At 41.0% G+C, this 23,379-nt stretch overlaps 1 protein-coding gene across 1 annotated transcript in view; it reads right to left on the bottom strand.

The window, feature by feature from the left end:
- MLXIPL (MLX interacting protein like) overlaps positions 1 to 23,379 on the bottom strand; it is a 257,673-nt gene that overhangs the window by 91,957 nt on the left and 142,337 nt on the right. The window contains exons 6-7 of the mRNA XM_073616573.1: positions 22,017 to 22,191; positions 20,422 to 20,502 (exon numbers count right to left, since the gene is read on the bottom strand). Coding sequence (XP_073472674.1) covers positions 20,422 to 20,502; positions 22,017 to 22,191 — 256 coding nt within the window. The remainder of the gene's footprint in view (positions 1 to 20,421; positions 20,503 to 22,016; positions 22,192 to 23,379) is intronic.

The following is a 23,379-nucleotide window of genomic DNA, read 5'->3' as shown; positions in this document are numbered from 1 at the left end:
TGAAATGCATTGAGGCTGCACGCTTGCCCGCACTGACGTAATTTCTGGTACGCCTGGTTCCAGTCTCTGGAGTGTTGGAGTGGTAATGCTGTAGCCAGAGTTCAGATCGGCAAGCAAAGTGTGGCCTGAAATCTACTTCTGTCTGAATCTCATCTTTTAGAATAAAATATATCAAATCTTTGCTTATTAAGTTCAAGTATACTTTAGTTACCCTTTCAAGTGAAAAAACAATGTAGGTTCCCCTATGCAATATTTATGTAGACAAGAAAACACGATTAAAAAATGTAATTGTGAGATAAAATAAAAAATTACAGTTGAAATAACAACTTTATTTATTAATTGTAAGTAGCACAGTAACACAAATCAGATTTCATATATTTCCTCATTTACAGGTATAAACCGATATCTAGTTACTATGGGTTGCTACACTTTAAACGGAATCACTGCTCATTGTCCTGACTTGTAAAATTAGCTTATTTAGCAGCAAGTATTAACCCTTTTACTTCCTCTCACAGTATCTCTAGAATTTCTCTTAGCCCTTCTCATACTTGCTTCTCTTTTTTACTTTGACATTTTCCAGTATTTTTGAAATTTTCCAGTAATACTTGAAATTTGTCAGTTCATTAGCCTTTAGGCTGGGTTTACACTACAGCACGCTCCCGCTTACAGCAGGAGTTCGGTGTGTCTCCATTCACCGTTTCAGGTCTGATTTCAGCCCGAATTTTGGGCTGAATTCGGACCTGAAATGGACCAAAAGGTGCACAGGACTCCTGTGCAATTTGCATCAGAGCCGCTGCAGAGATGTGTGAACCGGCTCCATAAAGAGCCGGTCACAATCTCCTGCTATGCGAATTGGATGCGGAGAAACCCCACTTCCAATTCACCAGAGTGTGAATACAGCCTTACCCTGTCTGACTTCCTAAATCTACCTGGTGGTTTTCATCAAAATACCCAATTGATATCAACAGATAATTGTGTCATTTTAAAACCAATGGTCCAATTTGTCTAAAAACTAAAATAAAAAAAGTTATGCACTGAAAAGAAAACATTGCCCTGGTCATGTAATGGTTAAGGGCATTGAATGCATATGTTTCTCTATTTGTTCCCCAAACTTAAGGCATGTTAGAGAAAACTTTTTTCTATTGTGGTTCTCTGGAAAACGTATTGCTGGGCTGATTTTCTGGGGAAATTACAGAGTTACAGGGAGGGGTTTTTCTCAGATCTGTAGGCCTGGTCATGTTTTCCAGTCCTAACTTGAAGATCTCCAAGTTAGACATCTAATAAATTGAACACCATACCATCTATGATCAGCTGAATGTGCTTTTTTTTGGGGTATATTGCCCAGTGTACTGATCTAAAATGTTTTGGGCCTAATCAGTTCTGCTATGCTCACCTAACTTCACTCAAAGGCTGTCACAATTATACATTATTCTTTGTGACCATTACACGCCCCTGAAACTGCACCATATGGGTATTCTGCAGTCTCCCCGGTGTACTAAATGTGCTACTGCGCAAGGAGACCTCATTCACCTTTTATGGCGATGCCTCAAACTTCACTGTTATTGGGCGGAAGTAGTTAATACTATTAATACAGGTCTTCAAATTACCATCTCTGTAGAACCTACTCGCTGTATTTTAGGTATACTTGATGACCTCCCATTGAGTGAGTTCTAGAAAACATCCATTAATAGAGTGTTGTTCCAAGCCGCAAATTCCTCCCGCAACAGTGGAAATCCGATAGGGCTCCCATCCACAAAGAATGGGTAATCCACATGGGACACCCTTAGACTAGAAAAGGTTTCCTTTCAGCATAGGGAATTCCCAGGGAATTTTGACAAGCTTTGAGGGTATTGGCTGGTAGTCTGGGGTCTTAGACCTGTTGATTTAGTGGTGGATAGAATTTTGGATACAATTTTGGGCTGACCCCATTATCTACCTCTTTATGGAGCTGTTGGAGTCTCCACCTTGAGTTGCCTTAGTTTTGTTGTTGCCATTCCCCCTCTAATGTCATCATTCTTTTTAGTTTTGCATCATCAATGTGAGTATGTTCTAAAAGTGATTGCTACTCTCTGGATTTGTAATATCTTGTGCATTTTATGGGTACTTTGGAACACCACTATCGCTATGTATAATGGTTGTAACTGCTCTGTTTATCTGTTGTACTTCAAAAAATGTATTCTTGAGTTTTTAAAAAAAATGTTTTGGGCCTGTCAAAGAAAACTGGCCCTGTTTTAGACAAAAGTCCAGCTTATGTTGGCTTTTCTCAACAACCCAGGCATTACACGATTAACAGCTCCTTCCCCATTCTCACTTACAGCTGCACCATAAGAAGTAAACGGTAAGCTCTACTCAAGTACAGCTGCCTCCTAAAACAAAAATAAAAGCAAACAAATGAGGCCCTGTCACCAGCCTAAAAAAGAAAAATCATGTATCTCAGATGCTTACTCGATGTGTTTTCCATTCCAATAATTGTTTTAATTTACTTGCAATGTACCTTTAAACTTGACTACGCCAAGAGAGTCAATTCCATAGCACTGCCCCCTCCTCTTGACACATCATAGCCTCTCCTCTTTTGGGAGTGTCTAATTACTCACTCTGTGCTGACCCAGCTCCTCTACTCTTCACCTCTCTACATAATTTTTATGTAGCTGCAAGAGGAGCAGCGAAAGGGAATACCATAGAGTGGGCTCCCCACTTGCAGGAAAAGTTTCTTTGTGCCACTATGAACAGTAACATTTTCTTTTCTGCTTTTCTCTATTCCCTTTTTGTGTCTCTACCCCTTTTTTTTCCCACCAATGCCCCAGTCATACACAGTTTCAATCTCAGCTGGTTCAGCTGAGATTTGAACCGTTAATGGGCATGCTGAGTGTACCAAGTTTATCATTCTATCAATTTGTGTACAAGCAGCCTGCCGGATTCACTTGCGATCAGCTCTATGGGCTGCTATAGCTGCTAGCAATAATCTCTGTCTTCTTCCCCCGCCAGGGATTCACCTGTCAGCATGGTCTGTGTTGCTGAGGGAATTGTGGTTCCAGGAAAGAAATTTGCACCGTCTGGCCTGCCTTAGTATTTCCCATCCCAAGGCAGTTAAAAAGTTAAATGCACATATAATTGTATGGGGATATTTTTATTGAAATGAATAGTCTAGCAACAGGAACAGGGTCTCTAAAAATAAAACGTAAAAACACATTTTAAAAATGGCAAAGTATCAAACTGAATAAATTATATAAATGTTTGTGAGCTCATGTTTTAATATAAGCTGAAATTACTATGGGCAATAATGCACAGTAAAATGTGCATTGTACAGCATGTTAGTGTAGCGCAGGGTAACACATAATGCTAAGTCTGGTTCACTGTGATGGCATTCATTTTCAATGCACCTAGTCAGCACACCACAACACGTGTGTTTTAGCACACTACAAAGCTCAGATGTATGCACTGAGCTCTATGAAATGGCGCATGTTAAAATTATTGTGCTGCCCTAATGCAACGTTAATGTGCGAAACACTGCAAGTTAACTGCCTATGCGGTAGCACACCACTACATATTTGGAGTCTGAGTGGGTCTAAATATATCCAATTAACAATATTGCTTGTTTTTTTTGGTGAATGGTCAAGCAGCTATTGTGCAGCACTGGATCTGACACCCTAAATAATGTGGCTGGATGTGTCCAATCCCTCCACCACCCAACAAAGCAGGAGCATAAAGCCTTATACACACGCTTAGATTTTCAGATGACCGAACGTCCGTTTTTTTGTGGCATGCTAGTCTCACAATATGAAAACGTTCGTACGACAGAATACAACGTCAGAAGTGACGTAATGTGTTGAATAGTTTGGTATGTATTCTTTTGTTTCTGAACATGCGTAGTCTTGCTCTTACGATTTTTTTCGTACGAAAACTTTAACAATGAAAGGAAAATTGGACGTTGAGTTCACATCCGGCAAAAATTTTAAAGTGCACATCCAGCTTTTGTCTGACGAAAAAGCAAAATCGGCTTTCAAAGCACCATACTAAAGATTTGAAAATCGGCAGACAGCTCGTCGTACGAATTTTTCCATCCGATTTTCATATCGTGTGTTCGGGCCTTAAGATTAGCATTTTTTTCTAATTTAGCCCTGTTCCTTTTATAACAAGGACATTGGGAAGATTGGCCAAAGGAATAAAAATATTAATTATTATGTGTGAGTTATCGCATGAAGTAAGTTAAATCAAATGTATTCATTGAAAAGTGATGATTTAGTGATGATTCATGTCAATAACTCAAGCTTATTTTGCAAATAAAAAGTGGCTTGGAAAAATATGAGAATCTCTCATACACAATTAGCTTTGTAGTGGTCATAAAGAGCAAAACTTGGAACTCACCACTGCAGCCTCAATTCTGCAATGGATTTCATTTGCCTACACCTATAAACCATGGGGTTCTCAGCCTTTAAGAATAATATATGACATCCTAAGATGCTAAATGTTTTGTTACAGGACCTGTTACATATGACTTCCAAGGTGATGGTGACTCCCAGAGCCAGGGAGAACTGACATTCCTCCTCAGGGTGCAGGTTACTAGGCATAGTGGGTGTGGTGCAAGGTGGAAAGATTGGGCACCAGTCACTTTTTGAAAAAATTAACAAAGAGATTTTATTTCTCTTAACAGGAGCCGTGGGAGAGAGGGTTAGGGCACAGGACACCCTTAGGGAAATGCAATAGCAATTAGGCAAACTCCACAGACAAAAAAAAGAACTAGGCAGACAGCAATACAGAAAAAGGGCCTTTAAGCTGAATGCAGCAATCTGTATCTTGTAGCAACTGCTGTCTCCCATAGCAACCTTTTCTCTCAGAAATCCCACTGTAGATCTTCCAGTTTAACTCACAGTATCCCACTGTAGATCCTCAAACTTTACTTACAGCTACCTGCCGTACTCCTTCAAGTTTTACTCACAGCTACCCGCTGTATTCCTGGATAAGTCTCCACTGAAGCTTTCCCACTTATTTCACCATCACCGGCTAGTGAAGCGTCTGCTCTGGTACTCCATCAGAACTTCATCCCTTCCATACTTGCTTCTGGTAACAGGAGTGGTTGTCCCTCTGGCAACTGCTTCTCCTTTATCTCCGGCAACGAACAGGCTCCCCTCTGGCTGAGCCTCTAACACATGTGGTTCTGCCCCAGGCTTCAGGCTTAACCTCTGCTGCTTCTCCTTTGCGGGCCCTTGTATTACTGGATAGTAATAGCAGCCAGGAGCCGTTTGACACACATCCACCCAGGCCGGAGCCCCGGGCAGAAAGAACCCTGATCACCCGACTCCTCCCGAATAAATAGCCTATCCCAGCATGCAAAGCGGCCAAAAGAAACTCTTGCTAATTGGCTGAGACAACTTATTTACTCATCACCTGAATTCAATGTAATTCATCATCCTAATGCCAAAAGCAACAGTGCCACCTATTGACAGAAGAGAGAGACCACAAATTGAACTCAGACTTAGGACAGAAATCAGTGGATCAAAGACTACCAATTAGTCAGGCTAGTTACTACCTAGCACAACTAGATTTATTAGCAGCTCTGTTTAGGACCAGAGTGCTACACATACATCGTATGATGTCTCATTTTAGCATAAATCGCTGTGCGCTCAAAGCACAAAGCTCCAAATAATCAACATCCAAAATCCCATAGTTTTCAATTGTGGCTGTTTACACCTTAGTGTAGTGTCCCGTGAAGCTTGAAATGTTATATTTGCCTATTGTGAGCTGAAAGCTTCAAGCAAATTTGGCCCTAAAAGACTTCAATAGAATGCCTGAGAACCGCACAGAAAAATAGCAAAAATGCATGTTTCACATTTTTTCCCCCTAGTAACATGCTTTCCAATGGCTAGAAGTATTTATGGAAAAGTACGCTCAAGCCTCAAAATGTTCAGCAGACATGAAATCTTCTTTCCTTCCTCTTGCTTGCTGGTGTGTCAGGTAAAAAATAGCTGTAAATTTAAAGCAGACATCATGTCTTCTCCAACAACACATTCTGTATTAGCGTTTCCAAAATAACTGCATGAGACAACAGGCAGAGATTGTACAAAACTGTATCCACATTTAGGGGTACCTAGGACAGTATGTTGTGTAAATACAGAGCCCTAATACATTACACAATCACACAAAGGATATGTGCATATCAGATCCACTGGGGGAGATTTACTAAAGCCGTTGCACTCAGAATCTGGTGCAATTGTGCATGGTAGCCAATCAGCTTCTAACTATCACCCAATTAAGCTTTGGCAATAAAATCTGGAAGCTGATTGGTTTCTATGTAGAGCTGCACCAGGTTTTGCATGCTCCAGCTTTAGTAAATGACCCCCACATTGTTCATTATCAACATGTACAATGTTTCCAGCCTCAAAGAGAAACTTAGTTATGCATAGGTGCAAAAAAAGAAAAAAAAAAGAAACAAACCATTTGTCAGAAAATAATTAATTGGCTGGGTTGGAAATATTCAATCAACTCTTGTTTACAATCATTAGTGCATTTTCTAATTTTTGTTTACTTTTCTTACTATAGTAAGCTGTGTTTGCTGGTGGTTATGCAGCTGAGCTGGAGCACAACACACGAACGCACATGAAACACATCTAAAATATCACTTGGATATTTTCATATAACAGGTACACTAAGCACTGCTTGTTCTCTGGTTCACCAACTCAAATAAAGTTTGTAAAGTCACATCGCTGTCTTTCAAAAATTACAAAAACAGACAGTAGTAGTACACCATGGGGTAAACATATCTAGCTTGTGATTTTAGGTTTTAGGAAACACATACAGACATGCCATAACTATAAATGGCTGTGGACTATATATCTGCAGAATCTACAGATATGTTTAATATCATACCTAAATTCAATTATTTGATTAAAAAAGACAGAATAAAAGACTCTGGACCACTTATTCCTCTGCCTTCATTCTTCTATGTTCATTACTGCAACTAAACAAAAATTTTACACTAATGAAAAATATTAGTATTTATTTTAAAAATCAGAAATCCTCCAAAATCCATATATCATGTGTTCTTGAATGAGTAAAAAACGTTAAAGGCATCAACTGCCCATATATATATGCACATATGCACAGTATATATAAATATATTTCTTGAAATAATTTTCAGGTTTTACAGAACCCTTGCTAATTATAGTTACACCTCACAGTACATTATTAGCATAAATAGCAGGTTGAAATAGAAGAATAGAAGAATAAATAAAAGAAAAAAACGTGATGTACTTTGTGCATTTGACACTTGGGACTGCTCTATATGACAAAATTAGTTTCAGTAATAACAAAAACAAACAATACTGGTCAGGCAAGAAATGCCGACAGTGTAAATTGTAGTGGTCCCACACATTAATGGTCTGTAAAGAAGGGTCCCCTTATACTGGTGGTGATTGAGGGAAGGGCCCCCCCTACATAGATGATCACTGGGAGAAGAACAACCTTACACTGGTTGTCAGAGGGAGAAGGAACTCTTTACACTGGTGGACAGTGGAAAGAATGCTTCTTACATTGGTAGTTCATAGAAAGAATGAGTCTAACATACCAAAGGATTTAAAAATGTTTGCACACTAAAATAAATGAAGATTCGCTTTAATTATACAGTACAAGCATGTAAAAAAGGAAATTCCTGTTTACTTAATTACACCTGCACATTGCTTGATAATTGAAATAAAAATGTACACAATTTATTGTGTGACTATTCTCAAAACCTTTAGTAAATTAGTTCAGCAGGAACCGGCCTAGATTTGAACTGTGTATGGGCAGGCTGAATGTACCAAGTTGATTGATCGATCATCTTAGATACAACCAGCGTGCCGGGTTTCACCTGCGATTATTACTAGTGGCTGCTGTAGCTGCTAGAAATAATCACTGGGAGAAGACAGTGGCCCAGCAGAAGGGATTCCCACATCAACACTGTCTGTGTTGATAGGGAAATCAAGTGAATTTCTTTCCTGCAACCGTGGTTGCAGCCAGCCTTAGTCTCAATGTTCCTTTCAATGGCAGTCTTAAAAAAGAATGCTCCTTACACTGGTGATTAGAATGACCCTCTTACATATATTGTAGCCAAAGATAATTGCTATCAGTGGTTACATATGTGAGGCAAATATTGCTCATTGGTCAAGGAACCCCTAGAAAACTCTGGAGAGACCCTAGCTGAGAAAGGCTAGTATAGAGTGAATGCACCACTTCCCAAATAAATGGATAAACATGGTTCTACTGAGGGCCAGACCTGGGTCTTTTATCTTTCTTACAGTGGACCTGACTGGGTGGCATTTCGTTTTTTAAAGTACAGTGTATCATAAACAATTGCTGTGTTTTCCTTTAGAAAATATTGGTGTCATTTTTTTTTCCTCCTATCTAAATACTGTTGGTTCCCTCCAACCTCTTTCCGCCCCTTCCTTTCTTTATTCAGTCACTTTATTGGTCAGGGCCATTTTTATAAAAAAAAAATAGTGCCGAGTGAGTAGGGTCAAGTGCAACAGATTTTCCATAGTGTATGGTAAATGTATGATAAAACGATTCAGCATCAGATAATGATCGTAACCTTTCCACTCACGTCCTTGTGTGAGGATACTTCCATGTTATGTTTCATTTCTCTGATGATTGTTTGACTTACTATTGTTAGCTGTATTGAAGGACCCATATATCTTTGTTACGATGACCTGAGAAACTATTGCGGTTTTATTGGCTGCACTTTTTACTATTGTATCTTCTAGCTTCAGTAAAAATACTGAAATTTAAAATGATTCAGCATTTTATAAAGGTAAATATTTTAAAGTGATTGTGACTGAGCAATATTACAAATACCTATTAAAACCCACACTATTATAAAAAAAAGGGGTAACAATACAGATAGATCCTTTGGAACTCCCTACCCCAATCTGTCCGACTGTCCCCTAATCTATCCATCTATAGACGATCCCTGAAAACCCTTCTCTTTAAAGAAGCTTATCCTGCTTCTAACTAATACACTGTTTTACTTTCTCCATCAGTTTATCCCCCACTGCTATTAACTTTTGTATCAATTGACCCTCCCTCCTAGATTGTAAGCTCTACTGAGCAGGGTCCTCTGATTCCTCTTGTACCAAATTGTAATGTAATGCCCTGTACACACGGTCGGATTTTCCGATGGAAAATGTCCGATCGGAGCGTGTTGTCGGAAATTCCGACCGTGTGTGGGCTCCATCGGACATTTTCCATCGGATTTTCCGACACACAAAGTTGGAGAGCAGGAGATAAAATTTTCCGACAACAAAATCCGTTGTCGGAAATTCCGATCGTGTGTACACAAATCCGACGGACAAAGTGCCACTCATGCTCAGAATAAATAAAGAGATGAAAGCTATTGGCCACTGCCCCGTTTATAGTCCCGACGTACGTGTTTTATGTCACCGCGTTTAGAACGATCGGATTTTCCGACAACTTTGTGTGACCGTGTGTATGCAAGACAAGTTTGAGCCAACATCCGTCGGAAAAAATCCTAGGATTTTGTTGTCGGAATGTCCGAACAAAGTCCGACCGTGTGTACGGGGCATAACTGTAATGTCTGCCCTCATTTTGTTAAGCGCTGCGCAAACTGTTGCCGCTATATAAATTCTGTATAATAATAATACTAAAGATGCTAACAAAATTATCCAGTGAAGCTATAAAAATGGAACATGGCTGAGAGGTTTAAAGAAACAGAATCTGAAACAAAAAGACAAACAAAGAAACAAAAGTAATAAAATGAGGGAACAAATTAGCGCACTGAGAGACAGGTACTTAGTAAAGGTAGACACAAAACAACTGAAGAACTTTTCCCTAGTAGAGTAGTCTCTAGAGTAAGAGCATTTTGTCTAATTTGGGCAATGCGCCCACTACATGAGCTGTGCACCCGTTTTTCGCAATTATCAGAATGCACTTTGGTATCTTGTGCAACTGAATAAATTAGGTTTTATGTCTTCTGTAATCAAGTTTGAATCAAAGGTCTTTATATTTAGCACTGCTAAAAATTCTGTAGCGTTACCAATTTGGTAAATATCAGCACTGACATTGTGAAGACAGATTACGAATGTGATTTTGAGTTTTAGCATATATTCTATTAGACTTGCCAACATACCGGTATGCAAACTACAGTAACCTGGGAGAAATTAAAATTAAGCTGATCAAAAATTCACTACATATCTAAAAATATTTAAAGTGTTGCTATGTTGCTGTGAATGAAGTAAAATATTAAATTACATATAGAATTTAGAACTAATTAAAAAAATCTACTGTAAAAATAACTATTCTAGGAATGTTACAAAGTCAGCATACCTGTGGCCCCAAAAGCTAGATCTATGGGCCATTTTTGAAGACCAGCCATCTATCAGCGAGACAATCCGTTCCCCTTTACCCTCTGTGAGTGTAGTGCTCTCTATATTCTTCCTCCTTTTACTCTCTCTCTCGCCCAGTGTCAGTGTCACATTTTCACCCATCTCATTCAGTCCTCTTACTGCAGGTAGTTCCTCATTTCTTTACACTTTCAATCTGTACAAGCGTCTGGAGTAATCAGAGCTTGTCTGCATATACCTTGACACTGAGGAGCTCCTATATCGAAGATTTTTTTTAAAAAAAGGACTGACATAATGTACTGAAGCCAATTAAAAAAACAAAAAAACAAAAGTGGAGGTGTTAAATTTATTAACCTATCGGAAATGAACTGTCATTTCTCCAATGCACTTTGTTTTAAATGTCTTTTAACTAGGAATTAAGAACAAAAAAAAAAAAAAAAAAAAAGAAAAACAGAACACAATTCAGCAAGAAAATAGTTTTAAAGTTGTTAAAGGTCACGTGAGATAAGTCCTACCTCATGCACATTGGTTATTAAATTACCTAAGCAGTTGTTCTGTCATATATACTGTTTACGCACCTTAAAGCACCTTGTTCCTTGATTTATAATTTAAAACAATTCATCCTCAAAGTTTACAGCAGAAACCCCCCTACCCCGAGCTTGTTCTGTGTGTTTACATCTGGGATTAGACACAGGTTCACTTTGACATTGATGTATTCTTCTCAAATTCTTTGAGCTCTAGCAATGAAAAATTTGCTAGTATCCTTCATCTAGAGCAGGGGTTATTAACTTGGGGTCCATGCACCCCTAAGTGGTCCATGAATGGGTTTCAGGGGGTCCATGAGGTTAAGAACCACTGACTGGCTCCGGAAATCAATTCTTTTCCAGCCCAAGGTAAGGGGGTACTGGGATTTCTCGATCTCAAGAAGCCGCCCACCTGGCAAGGGAGGTCGACTGATGCCTAATACACAAAAAGTTATGGGTTCACCTGGAGCAGATGACTACTGCACTGTCTCTGGCAGGACACCAATGGCATCCTAACAGATCGCTACCAACACTAATTAAGCAACACCCACTTGTGAGAGGCACTCTTCAGGTGACCAAGACAATTTTTAAAAGTACTACTATCGCACCATATCATAGCCCTATGACCCCTATATTGGGTACGACTGAGTTTCAACATGGACTTCAGGATCCACATTTCTCCTCACTTTTACAGAGAGGCTATTTCAGACTATTATCCCTTTTTTTCAGAAATCACCATCTGATGACGAATCATGGAGTTGAGCTAGGGTTCCCGCAAGAGCTATATTTTCTCCGATGGGCACAATTGGGTGCATACTTGCTGAGTTCGGTACAGTGAGGGAACCATCCTTGTTTAAGGACGCATCTGGCAGGAGAACCCCTCCAGCATTCGTTATCTTATTTATATGCTTCTTTGATAGCTCTGAATGCACCACAAGAGCTCTCATTTCTACAGCATTGGGAGCAGAACCTGAATACGACTTGTGACAGACCTAGCCGGGAAAGAGACTTTTGGAGGGGACTGTATGCTAGCCTCTTGCCGATCGATCGGGGGCCCTTGCATTTGAGGGAACGGTGCTCTTTGTGAGCTGTATGCATGGGGACCCTTGAGGCGGTATTACTGTGGATTCGGGTCCTGGTCCCCCAGGACACACAGACTCTGGGGACCCTGGATTTGCCATATTGGAATAGTGGCTGATTCATAATGCTGGGACAGATACTGTTAGGAGATGCTGATGTAAATTCCAACACCTGTCTGTCTATTGTGTGCTAAAATGTGTATTGTAAATAAGTCTACTATGGGATCTAAGAGTCATTAGATCCCCATTGTTATTTGTGTTAATTAACTCTGCTATTGTGTGAAGAAGAGTCTATGTTGATTGTGATAATGTTGATAGGATTTTCTGAACTACAAGATGGCCATTCTGGCCTAACGGTCATGTCTGAGTGATCAAGGCTGTCTAAAGGGATTAGTTAATTAGCTCATCTTAATTAGGTTAATTAGGTTACAGCTGTATTGTTAGAGTAATATGAGCAGGAGGTCTGCACCTCCACTTTTAGTGTTTAAAAGCCTGTATTTTGCAATAAAAGAGACTCCTGTTTGAACTTACATACAGCCTGCCTGGTGTTTGTTCTGAGCTATCACAACTGGACTAGAACGGCACAGAGCTGTAGTTCTAGTCCCGGAGCATCGGATGACCGAACCATCAGACGTTGCAATCTGATTCAATAGCTGCAGAGGAGTGTCGGGAGAGTGGAACCGAGCGAGCAAGGGGCTCGTTACACGACTTTCTCTCCAAAGCAGAAGGAAAAACTTTTGCTATTTGTACATAAGGCCTCCCTAACCAGTAGGTACCATGAGGGAGGATACAAACTCCTCATGAGATGGGACAGGATGCCAGAGGTGCTCCATCGCATGTTCCCCTAGGTCCCGAATACCTTTTGGCAGTGACTGAATTCTGAGGGGTCTTTACTCCATATTTTCTGGGAGTGCCCCAAACTAAGGGATTTCTTGACCATGGTGGAGCAGACAATAAAAACGATAACGGGTGTGTGTCCCTTGGAGTGATACACCACTCTCAAATAAAAAGGTACAAAAATTAATTATTGAAATATCTTCTTAATATAGCAAAAGCCTGCATTATGGAAAAGTACTGTGCCTCCCAATAAATCTCACTGGCTTGCTCGAAATGATGAGATCCAAGAGATGGAAAACTTAACCATAGTGCTAAGGGAGCAAGAAAATTTGGACTCCTTATTTATTTTTTAAAGATCAAACTTTACTTGCAGCACTCTTTTCAGTTGCTGGAGGTTAATGGTTCCTTGGGGTGTTGGACCAGGGGATGGGTGGGTTTCTTCCTCTCTTTTTCCTTTCTTCCCCCCGCCCCTTTTGTTTTTTCTGACATTTTGCTCTTTCCCTCTCCCTATTCCTCTTGTCACCTATCCTCTCCCACTTTTCATGTTTTTCCACTGGGGTTTAGTGTTGCTTTTCCCCTTACATTTAAAACTGTATGAGGAAATGGAATATTCCAGTGGTGTGTACAGGAAGCTCTGCTGAATACTTGTATCAAACACTGTCTACACTAGAGCCTAATGCCTTTGATTTACTTACATTTGATTTTATGCTTTTGTGTGCAATATTTGCTGTACTCCATGGTGATATGTATGTGTTAAAAGGACTTGTTATACCACTTCTTCTAAATAGGGAAATACAATTTTTTTAAAATAACTGATCTAGAGAGTTTGACTGAAAAATGTATTGGCAAACACACATGAGTGAGTCAGGTTAGTAACCCCTTTAGTTTCAAAACAAGACACAAATGTTGGTACATATGATTTTTTTTGGTACTTCATAAGCTTTGGAGAAATACCTTTAGAATGAGAAGCACTCAAAGACCAAAAGTACTACTGTCCTTGTAAAGAAATGCGAAATCTGGCTCCCTTCGATGTTTGATTTTGCAATGACGCTTATATGCACCCCTGCAGCTGTCGTCTTACTGCATTCAGAGAATTACCCCTGGCCCCCCCTGATGTGCTAAAGGAAAGGTTATATACAATCATGTATCAACCACTTCAGCCCCGGAGGAATTTACCCCCTCCCTGACCAGGCCATTTTTTGCGATACGCCACTGTGTCGCTTTAACTGACAATTGCGCGGTCGTATGACGTTGTAGCCAAACAAAATTGATGTCCTTTTTTCCCCCAAATAGAGCTTTCTTTTGGTGGTATTTTATCACCTCTGCGGTTTTTATTTTTAGCGCTATAAACAAAAAAAGAGCAACAATTTTGAAAAAAAAAAAAACACAATATTTTGTACTTTTTTGCTATAGTAAATATCCCACATTTAAAAGGAACAAACAATTTTTTTCCTCAGTTTAGGCCAATATGTATTCTTCTACATATTTTTGGTAAAAAAAAAAAAATCGCAATAAGCCTATATTGATTGGTTTGCGCAAAAGTTATAGCGTCTTTAAAACAGGAGATAGATTGATGGCATTTTTATTATTATTTTTTTTACTAGTAATGGTGGTGATCATCGATTTTTATTGTGACTGCAACATTGCGGCAGACAGATCGGACACTTTTTTGGGACCATTGACATTTATACAGCAATCAGAGCTAAAAATAGCCACTGATTACTGTATAAATGTCATTGGCAGGGAAGGGGTTAACACTAGGGGGCAATCAAGGGGTTAACTGTGTTCCCTATGTGTGTTCTAACTGTGGGGGCGATGGGACTGACTAGGGGAGGAGACCTGATCGGTGTTCCTACTTAGTGTTTAGACACACAGATCCCGGTTCTCGCTCTGTCATGAGCGGTTGCAGGTGCCTGGCAGTCATAGCGCACACCGGGCATGAGCATCGGCTCCAGGAACACACTGCTGGCGTTCACGCGCTCCTGCTAAAACGTCTTAAAGAGCCAACGTACAGCTACGACAGCACAGGGAAGCCAACCTGCCGCAGTGTAACTACGGCGGCTGGTCGGGAAGTGGTTAATAAAAAAAAAAACTTTTACTGAATACATGGCAAAAGATACTGCAAAAATTCCTCCCCACAGGGAATGCCACCCCCTACTGTGGCCTAAAAGATAAGTGTGGGAATAGTAAAAAAAATATTTATACCCACCTACTGCAGCATCAGCCCAAGAAGTGAGCGATTACATGACTGCTGGTCGTTCAGGTCTCGGGCCGCTCTGGACAGAGAGCAGTGACCGTCAATCACCAGTCTCTGCTCTACCCCTCCAGCCCTCACTAGAATGCAGGGCAGGAGAGAGGGTGGGAGTGGCTGACTTAGGCTGAGCCAGATGGCAGTCAGGCATCTGGGTGGATCCCAACATTTTTTGTGGGATCCTTGCAGGGCAGTGTTTCTCAAACTGTGTGCCGGGGCAGATTTGCGGGTGTGCCATGGGATATTTTGGGGAGCTGTCACTGTAACAGCAGTCGGACTCCGTCAGAGTGACCATCAGACCCACGGGCCAGGGTTGGAGGACAGACAGTCTGTGTTGGAGCGCACAGTGACACACAGCGTCCGACGGAACGTGGATCGCAGGGAGGAAATGTTTTTAGAGCATTGCGCGATAGCTCCTTTCTCCAGCTCTGCGAGCCCTGTACCACCCTGTACCTGTGTACTAACCTCTGTGCCAGCACCACGGAAGCACCTGTGCACCTATGATGTGTCTGTATAATTCCTCCCTCATGTGAGTTAAATCTTTTAAATGTTATCACTGTAGATACAAATACTAACTACACTGAGTTAAGAGTCTTAGATTTTTATCCTGCGAGGTGGAAAATCTCTTTGCAGAGTTAAACAGAATGTGTACATCACATTTGTGAATTAGTAGCTCACAGAAGGCAGGTTAAATAGAATATAAAAACACAATATAATACACTATAGTTCTTGGGTTTATATATCCTCTAAATGGTCCATAAGTCTCTTTAATAAAGCCCCATTTAGTGGTGAAAAGGTGAACAAGTTGAAAATTCTCTAGTTACAATAAAGTTTTTTTGAACACACAATTGGATGCGTTATGCCACTAGGTTGGCTGGCACACACAGCTGGTGTGGGTGCTTTGGTGTAAGGCTTTAGAGCGGAGATACAAAACATTGAAGACATTAAGCTTGACACCAAATTTGATTAGCTGGGGAGAGGAACGGTACCAGATACCAGATACCAGACTCTTTATAGTGGAAAAACAAGTTTGATTTAATTTATGGGCGTTATTTATCAGCCTCCAATCAAAACATATTGCGCAGTTTTGAACTCAGCAATATTGCATAATATCTAGACAATGGATGACACCTTTATCCATAAGCCTATCAATTCTCTATCACTATAGACATAACCAAAGAACAATGTAAGCAGTCTACACTGACAATAAGAGCTACAGACAAGTTTTAAATGAAAAACAAATACATATGGATATATTTGAAAAGTATAAGCTTTTATGGAAATTACAAAGTTCTAATAATAAGTTGATTTAATAAATCTGCTATCTACCAGTTACGAGAAAGCAGTCAATGTAACATCTGATATAATTGCATCAGCTTGCAATTTCTCTTTCATTGAAGTGGAAAAGGTCCGGCTCAAAAGGGAGGGAGGCTGCAAGGGGTGTCTGGCAGGGAGGGGATATATTTTCTTCCTCTCCTGAAAAGCTTCCACATTGCAGACCCACGTGCTCCTCATATCCTCTTTCTCTAAGCCTTGTATGGTTTCTCCAAAATGTGCAATTTTAATAGATTGAAAAAAAATCTGAGTTGTCTGACCTTTCTGATGCGGTCATTGTACGGTCACTGCTATAGTATTGAAGTTGAACTCTGGGGAAATGTAAAAACTACCCTGCATTGCAAGAGTTAAATGCTTTGCCTAGGGTACCATTAAAAGTACTTTTACTTACCTTATCTCTTGCTCCCCTAGCAGCTATCATTCTCTTCTTCCCTCTGACACTTAAGGTTGTGTGTGTGTGTGTGGGGGGGGGGGGGGCCTTTGTGTTCCCACTTACAACGCAGGTCTGCTGGCACTGTATTGTAAATGATGACGTTAGAGTGTAACTGCTGGACAATGTGGCAAAGAGAAGAAGAGGCTTCAGGGGACTTGTCACACAGGAGGAAGCCTACAGGAGCGAAGGTGAAGCAAGCAAAAGTGCTTTTTAAAAGGTACCCTAGACAAAAATTTGCTTTTAGCCCTTGCAGTGTAGTTGGGGCCTCACTAAAAGGGTATTTTAATGAACATATAAGTGAAGAAAGCTCTTCATCAATGGTTTATAAAGAAAAACTGCTTACATTGTTATTCTTGATCTCATGTGTCAACTTAAAGCAGGGCGTTGTTGGCATATATACGGTATATGTTTTTCTAGTCACTGAAATTTTTCTAATTACAGGCAGTCCCCAAGTTACAAACAAGATAGGGTCTGTAGGTTTGTTCTTAACCACTTGCTTACTGGGCATCTAACCCCCCCTCCTGCCCAGACCAATTTTCAGCGCTGTCACTCTGAATGACAATTGCACGGTCATACAACACTGTACCCAAATGAAATTTTTATCATTTTTTTCCCACAAATAGAGCTTTCTTTTGGTGGTATTTGATAGGTGGCACTGATGGGTGGCACTGATGGGTGGCACTGAAGGGCATTGATAGGTGGCACTAAAGGGCACTAATAGGTGGCACTAATAGCTGGCAGTGATGGGTGGCAGTGATGGGCACTGATAGGTGACACTGATAGACAGCACTGCTAGGTGGCACTGGTGAGGCAGTGATTGGCACCACTGGTGGGCATTGATAGGTAGCACTTGTGGGCAATGATAGGTGGCACTGATTGCTGGCACTTACTTACTGTGGGCACTGGCAGGCGGTACTGGTCGGCACATGAGGCTCTTCCTCTTCGGAACCGATGTCCCTGCAAACAGAAGCCGGTGATCGTCTTTTTTTCTCCTCACGCTGTCAGCGTGAGAAGAAAAAAAAACAATTACCGATCCTCTGTTTACATCACGTGATCAGCTGTCATTGGCTGACATGTGGTAAGGGGCCAAGATCGGCCCCTTACTGGGATCTGTGATCACCCGAGTCTCATTGACCCGGGTGATCACAGCGCGCGCCGCATGGCGAGTCTGCAAAGGGGAGGACGTCAATAGACGTACTCCCGGCAAAGCAGATACACGCTGTAGCCATCATTGGGATATAGCGCGGATCTGAAGCAGTTAAGTTGAACTTATATGTAAGTTGGAACAGATACATTTTTTAAGTGTGACTATAGCCAAAAAAATTATTTTGACGTTTTTTAGATAGCATAGGGAAGGGGTAACACCCCTGTAATGTTTGTTTTGCTGTCTGTGCCCCCCACTTTTTGTCTCTGTGACAATTGGATTTTGAGAATTTTGGGTTGTTGTGGAAACAAGCCTTGGTGATAAAGCTTCAGTGGAGACACCTTTTTCCCATAATAACTCTTACAGGAGTGAATTTCCCTTCTTAGGGGTAGATTTCCTCTCACTTCCTGTGGTCTCCCTCAGTTTGTAAGTGTGAGTCGTATGTAAAGGGGGATACACACTATGAGAAAATAGGGAGAACGATTGTCCAATTTTCCTTGTTGTTTCACAGTCGGAACCGAGGAAGGAAATAACATACGAACATTGTCGTACAATAAAGGCTTTTTTTGTTGTTCATTGTTTCTGATCATGCGCAGTCTTTTGTTTCTGATTTTTCTCGTACGAAAATGGTACACATTAAGCAAAAATAGTTTATTCTGTTCAGGTACGAGAAAAATTTTGGAGTCTGTCCCTTCGGAAATTTTCATTTACAAAGTCAGATTTGGATGTCAAAAGTTGGGTACACACTATACGAAAATCGAACGATCGTGTCTCGTACGGAATCTTTCTTCCAATTTTCTCATAGTGTGTACCCCCTTAAGTTGGAATATTTGTAACTCGGGGACTGCCTGTACTGCCTTTTTTATATATTTATTTTATCTGCCGTTTTCACACTGATGGTGCTGGGTCTCACTGAAATTGTCAGGGTCCCGATCTGAACCTGCAAACTGTGTTGTGTCTGGCGATGTCTCTTCTTGCTAAGCCACCTGGAATGCTGGACATCTCCCTGGACAATTCCTTAAATGATCTTGCCTTGAACCTTGTTTGTCTTGAACCTTGTTTGTCTTGAACCTTGAACCCTTTTGCTCTTCCCATGAACTAATAAAGCCATTCCTTTGCATTTTCTGTTTGCCAGATCATTGAGCTCCCTCCAGCCAATATCTTGCTCTTGTCAGTCCTGCTGCAATCTGTATCTCTGCTACCAACCTTTGGCTTGTTCCTCGACTATGCTTTTCCTTGATCCCAACCTACAACCACTCATTATCAACCTTTGGCTTGTTTGCAGACTATGCTTTTGCTTATCCCTACTTGCTATATCTGCTATATCCTTGGCTTTCTCACCTCCTGGTGGGGCGATCCTGAGGACTACAACCTGGTACTAACACACAGCGAAATCAATTTCCACCATCAGGAGCTCTGGTGAACACAGGTTAGTACTTAGACTCCGCACCTCAGGTGAGTCCATGTCATCCGTTAGGATGACCTTCCTCTGTACTTATCCAGCTGGTCGGTGGGTAGCTACTGGTCTCTGAGACTGACCCCTGACTGTGACATAAATGCATCATCAATGTAGGAAGCATTTATTTTTATCCTAATAGTTAACCATTACCGGACAAGTACACAAGCTATTTTAATATGAGGAATTTGGTCATGTGACCATATCCCTGACAGGCTGCTGCTGATTTCTAAAAACCAGGAGATAATGTTTTTCTCTGCCCTCTTCTGAATTTTTTGGTATACTCCACTTCAACACTGATTTAATTGAACTATTTTTCCTGAAGGTGATTATTTGGAGATGGGCATCATATCCTGACACAACGATCACCCTATATTCCTTGATCTGTTCTGTCAAACTCCAGGCAGACATGAAACAAATTTCAATGAATGGAGATATATATTAATTAGATGTATATATTTTTTTTAAATAGTGTAAATGTACTTTACTTGGTTAGCTTCTTGTAATAACCTGTAAAACAGCAGTTGGACTAGGAGGGGAATGGGCACCACTAATTGCCAATGAAGTATGCTGCAGTATACATGTACTGACAGGGAACATGCTGATAGTAGGAGAGAGCAAAAGTATAAGCAGATTAGTCTTCTGCTGCTCTTTACTGTCCAGTTACATTCTGGAGGCAGTATGGTGGCTAAGCTGTTTTGCTGAACTGAAGTAAAGTGAGGTTACCAATATATCAATGCTGTCTGGCAGGGTTGTCTACATCTCAGAATTGGAAGGACCTTTGGCAGGGGAAACCACTCTTAAATTGTATTTTAAAAGTGTATTCATCGGTTTGCCTCCTGCTCAGCCTTAAATAGTGGTGCAAACAGAACATTTTATCTACACGATCAATTAATTATTTGCACAGACCCACCTTCATTCAATTCATGACATTTAGAAATCATAACCATTATTACATCACCTTATTACACTGTTTATTTTCCCTTAGCCAATAAGCTGAAGCAATAAAATACAAACTATTCATCATGTACCTGATATGTCCATGAAGTCATCCAGATTAGGCTGTAATGTTGCCAACTCTGGCTGTATCATATCTGCGTTCCCGACATAATCTGTAAAAAAAATTAGCACTATGAAATAGGACCAGGGATGGGCCCCCCATCCATGTCTATGCGTCCGGCCCCCTAATCTACATGCAGGGCGCTGAATGCATGGATTCCAATGGGGTTCTTTTTTTTCTTTTTGAAGCACGTGATTAGAGCCACAGGCTCTAATAGACTTAAAAAAAGGGTGGGCTCGGGGCACAAAGCACTGGTCCGTCTGGTCAGTTCCATCTGCCGCCTGCCTTTACATGCACATGAACTTTAATGGCATCCCTGTGTTAGTCCATAGGGTTCAATATTGAGTTGGCCCACCCTTTGCAGCTATAACAGCTTCAACTCTTCTGGGAAGGCTGTTCACAAAGTTTAGGAGTGTGTCTATGGGAATGTTTAACCATTCTTCCAGAAGCGCCTGGCTCTCAGTCTCCACTATAATTCATCCCAAAGGTGTTCAGATCAAGTTCCTCCACCCCAAACTCGCTCATCCATGTCTTTATGAACCTTGCTTTGTGCACTGGTGCGCAGTCATGTTGGAACAGGAAGGGGCCATCCCCAAACTGTTCACACAAGTTGGGAGAATGAAATTGTCCAAAATGTCTTGGTATGCTGACGTCTTAAGAGCTCCCTTCATTGGAATTAAGGGGCCAAGCACAACCCCTGAAAAACAACCCCACACCATAATCCCCCCTCCATCAAATTATTTGGACTAGTGCACAAAGCAAGGTCCATAAAAGACCCCTGTACTGAGAGAAATAGGATGGCTGCAGTTTGCTAGCCTCCTTCTGATAATGTTTAAAATTCTTCAAAGGATGGAATGGAGAATGTGTCCCACATGCGCGGGGCTAAAAGAGAATATTCTGACAAAATGCTGCGTGACACCATAGAGGTCACAGAGCCGAGCTCTCAATGGGTCAGGAACAGGGGAGTTTTTCTTTTTAAATCTGTTTATTGAGGATTTGGCATCCAGAAAACAGCGACTTACAACATTGAGAACAACAACGTTCATAGTAATGGAACCCTTGCAGGGGTTATTGAAGTAACATTACAAGGATCTGGAAATAAAGATAAGGGAAAGTAACATCTGTAAATTTTTAGGGTGTGGCTCACAATCCCTTCCCCATTTTACTGAAAATGGTGTTTTGTTGCAGTCTGTGTCCCCACTGAAGAAATTTCTCATCACTTCCTGTTCCAAAAACAAATAAAAACTTAACAGGAACAGAATTTAGCAAGAAATGTAGGTTAAAACAAATGTATTAATAATCTGAAAAAATAAACTCATTTATTACATCAGTTAATATGCTAACATTTTAGTTATTGTGTGAATTTTAGCACCAAGAAAAGAGTAGTGATGAAAATACCTGTCACAAACAGAATGTCAAAAATACATCACTGCTTCCTTAAAAAAAGCTGTTATTACACAAACAGAAAATAATAAAGAAGACACTGACCAGAAAGTAATTTGTTCAATATGTGCAAATAATAGCCTAACAAGGTAAGCAAAACTCGGTGGCAAAAGTGGCACATACCAAAATCTGAATAGTGATAGGAAGACGGTTGGCCATGAGTTGTGGTGAACAAAGTGTCAGATGTATCATTCAAATAGAAATCCAAAAAAAACAGCATATCATCTTCCTTTCCCCGTACTTCTTCTATTCGGGAGCATCCAGCAAACATTTCACTACTTCTCCACGAGGGGGCAACCTGTACAGCAAAAAACAATACTAATATCTGCAGCTGTTGAGGATAGTGTTTGGCAGGAACAAAGCAGTGTCTCTCAACTTTATTATACAATTAATCAAACTGGAACAGCCAGAATTTGAAGCTGATGTACATTGAAACTACCAAGGTTTTAGGTTCCATTTTCAAAGCTTAAAGGAGAAGTATAGCCAAAGCTTTTTTAGCTGTACTTTTCCTATGGATCACAGGACTGTTCGTTCTGCACTCCTGTGACCTGTTTTCAGCCATTCTGCCGGTCCAGGCTCAGGAAAGATCTCGACATTACAGTTGGACTGCCTGGACTGGTAGCTGGCTCAGCCACTCAACATGCCGGTGAGAGCCTGGGCCAGCCCCACCTACCCCCTCCACAGCCCTGTGCTCCAGTGAGCAGAGGGGTAGGACAGAGAGCCAGTGACTGACAGTGCTCAGAGCGAAAGGGGAGAACTGAGCCATCAGCAGTGTTTGATCGCTCAGTTCTTGGGGTAGAGCCAGCGGGGGGGGGGGGGGGGGGCAGCTGCAGCTGGGATCAGTGCTGCAGCCCACCTAGGTGTGATTGAGTATGATTTTTTCTTTATTTTTTATCATTCCCATACATCTCTTTTAACTAAACAAGTTGAAGATAGAAGCTGATTGGTTGCCATGAACAGTTGCTCCAGATTCAGTTTGCTCCAGTTTAATACTTTTCCCAATGAATGATTTCTTTTTTTGTACTGTATATGATTTAACAGTCTCTACTGGTGTCTGTGTTGGGAACTCAGATACAGTAATTAGAGTTTTTTCTGCTGATTAGCTAAAGTGTGCTCGGGATTTTTTTTTCTGTGGATTTCTATATTGTAAATTGATCTAAGCCATTGGATTTGATACAGATGCACAATGGCGTCTTCAGCTGCCTTGGTGTTTGTGCTTCTGTTATATTGTGGGAACCTTTGGGGAAGATAACATCTCCAAAGTAAGCCTGTCTTCAATAAAGCATCTATCTGTCTACAGCAGGGGTCGTCAACCCCTGTTCCGCGGACCACTACCGGGCTGTGGGTGCGGGCGGCCGGCATGAGACACCTGAGTGGGCGGCATGAAAGAGCCGAGCAGCAGGTATGAGAGAGCTGGGTGGATGGAAGAAGCGATCGGGCGGGCAAGCAGAGATGACATCATCTCTCTCCACCGCCCGCATCACCA

This window comes from Aquarana catesbeiana, linkage group LG02, assembly GCF_042186555.1.
Source record: "Aquarana catesbeiana isolate 2022-GZ linkage group LG02, ASM4218655v1, whole genome shotgun sequence".
Classification (NCBI taxonomy): domain Eukaryota; kingdom Metazoa; phylum Chordata; class Amphibia; order Anura; family Ranidae; genus Aquarana; species Aquarana catesbeiana.
The sequence above is the reverse complement of the archived record's forward strand: the minus strand, read 5'-3'. Positions and strand labels throughout refer to the sequence as shown.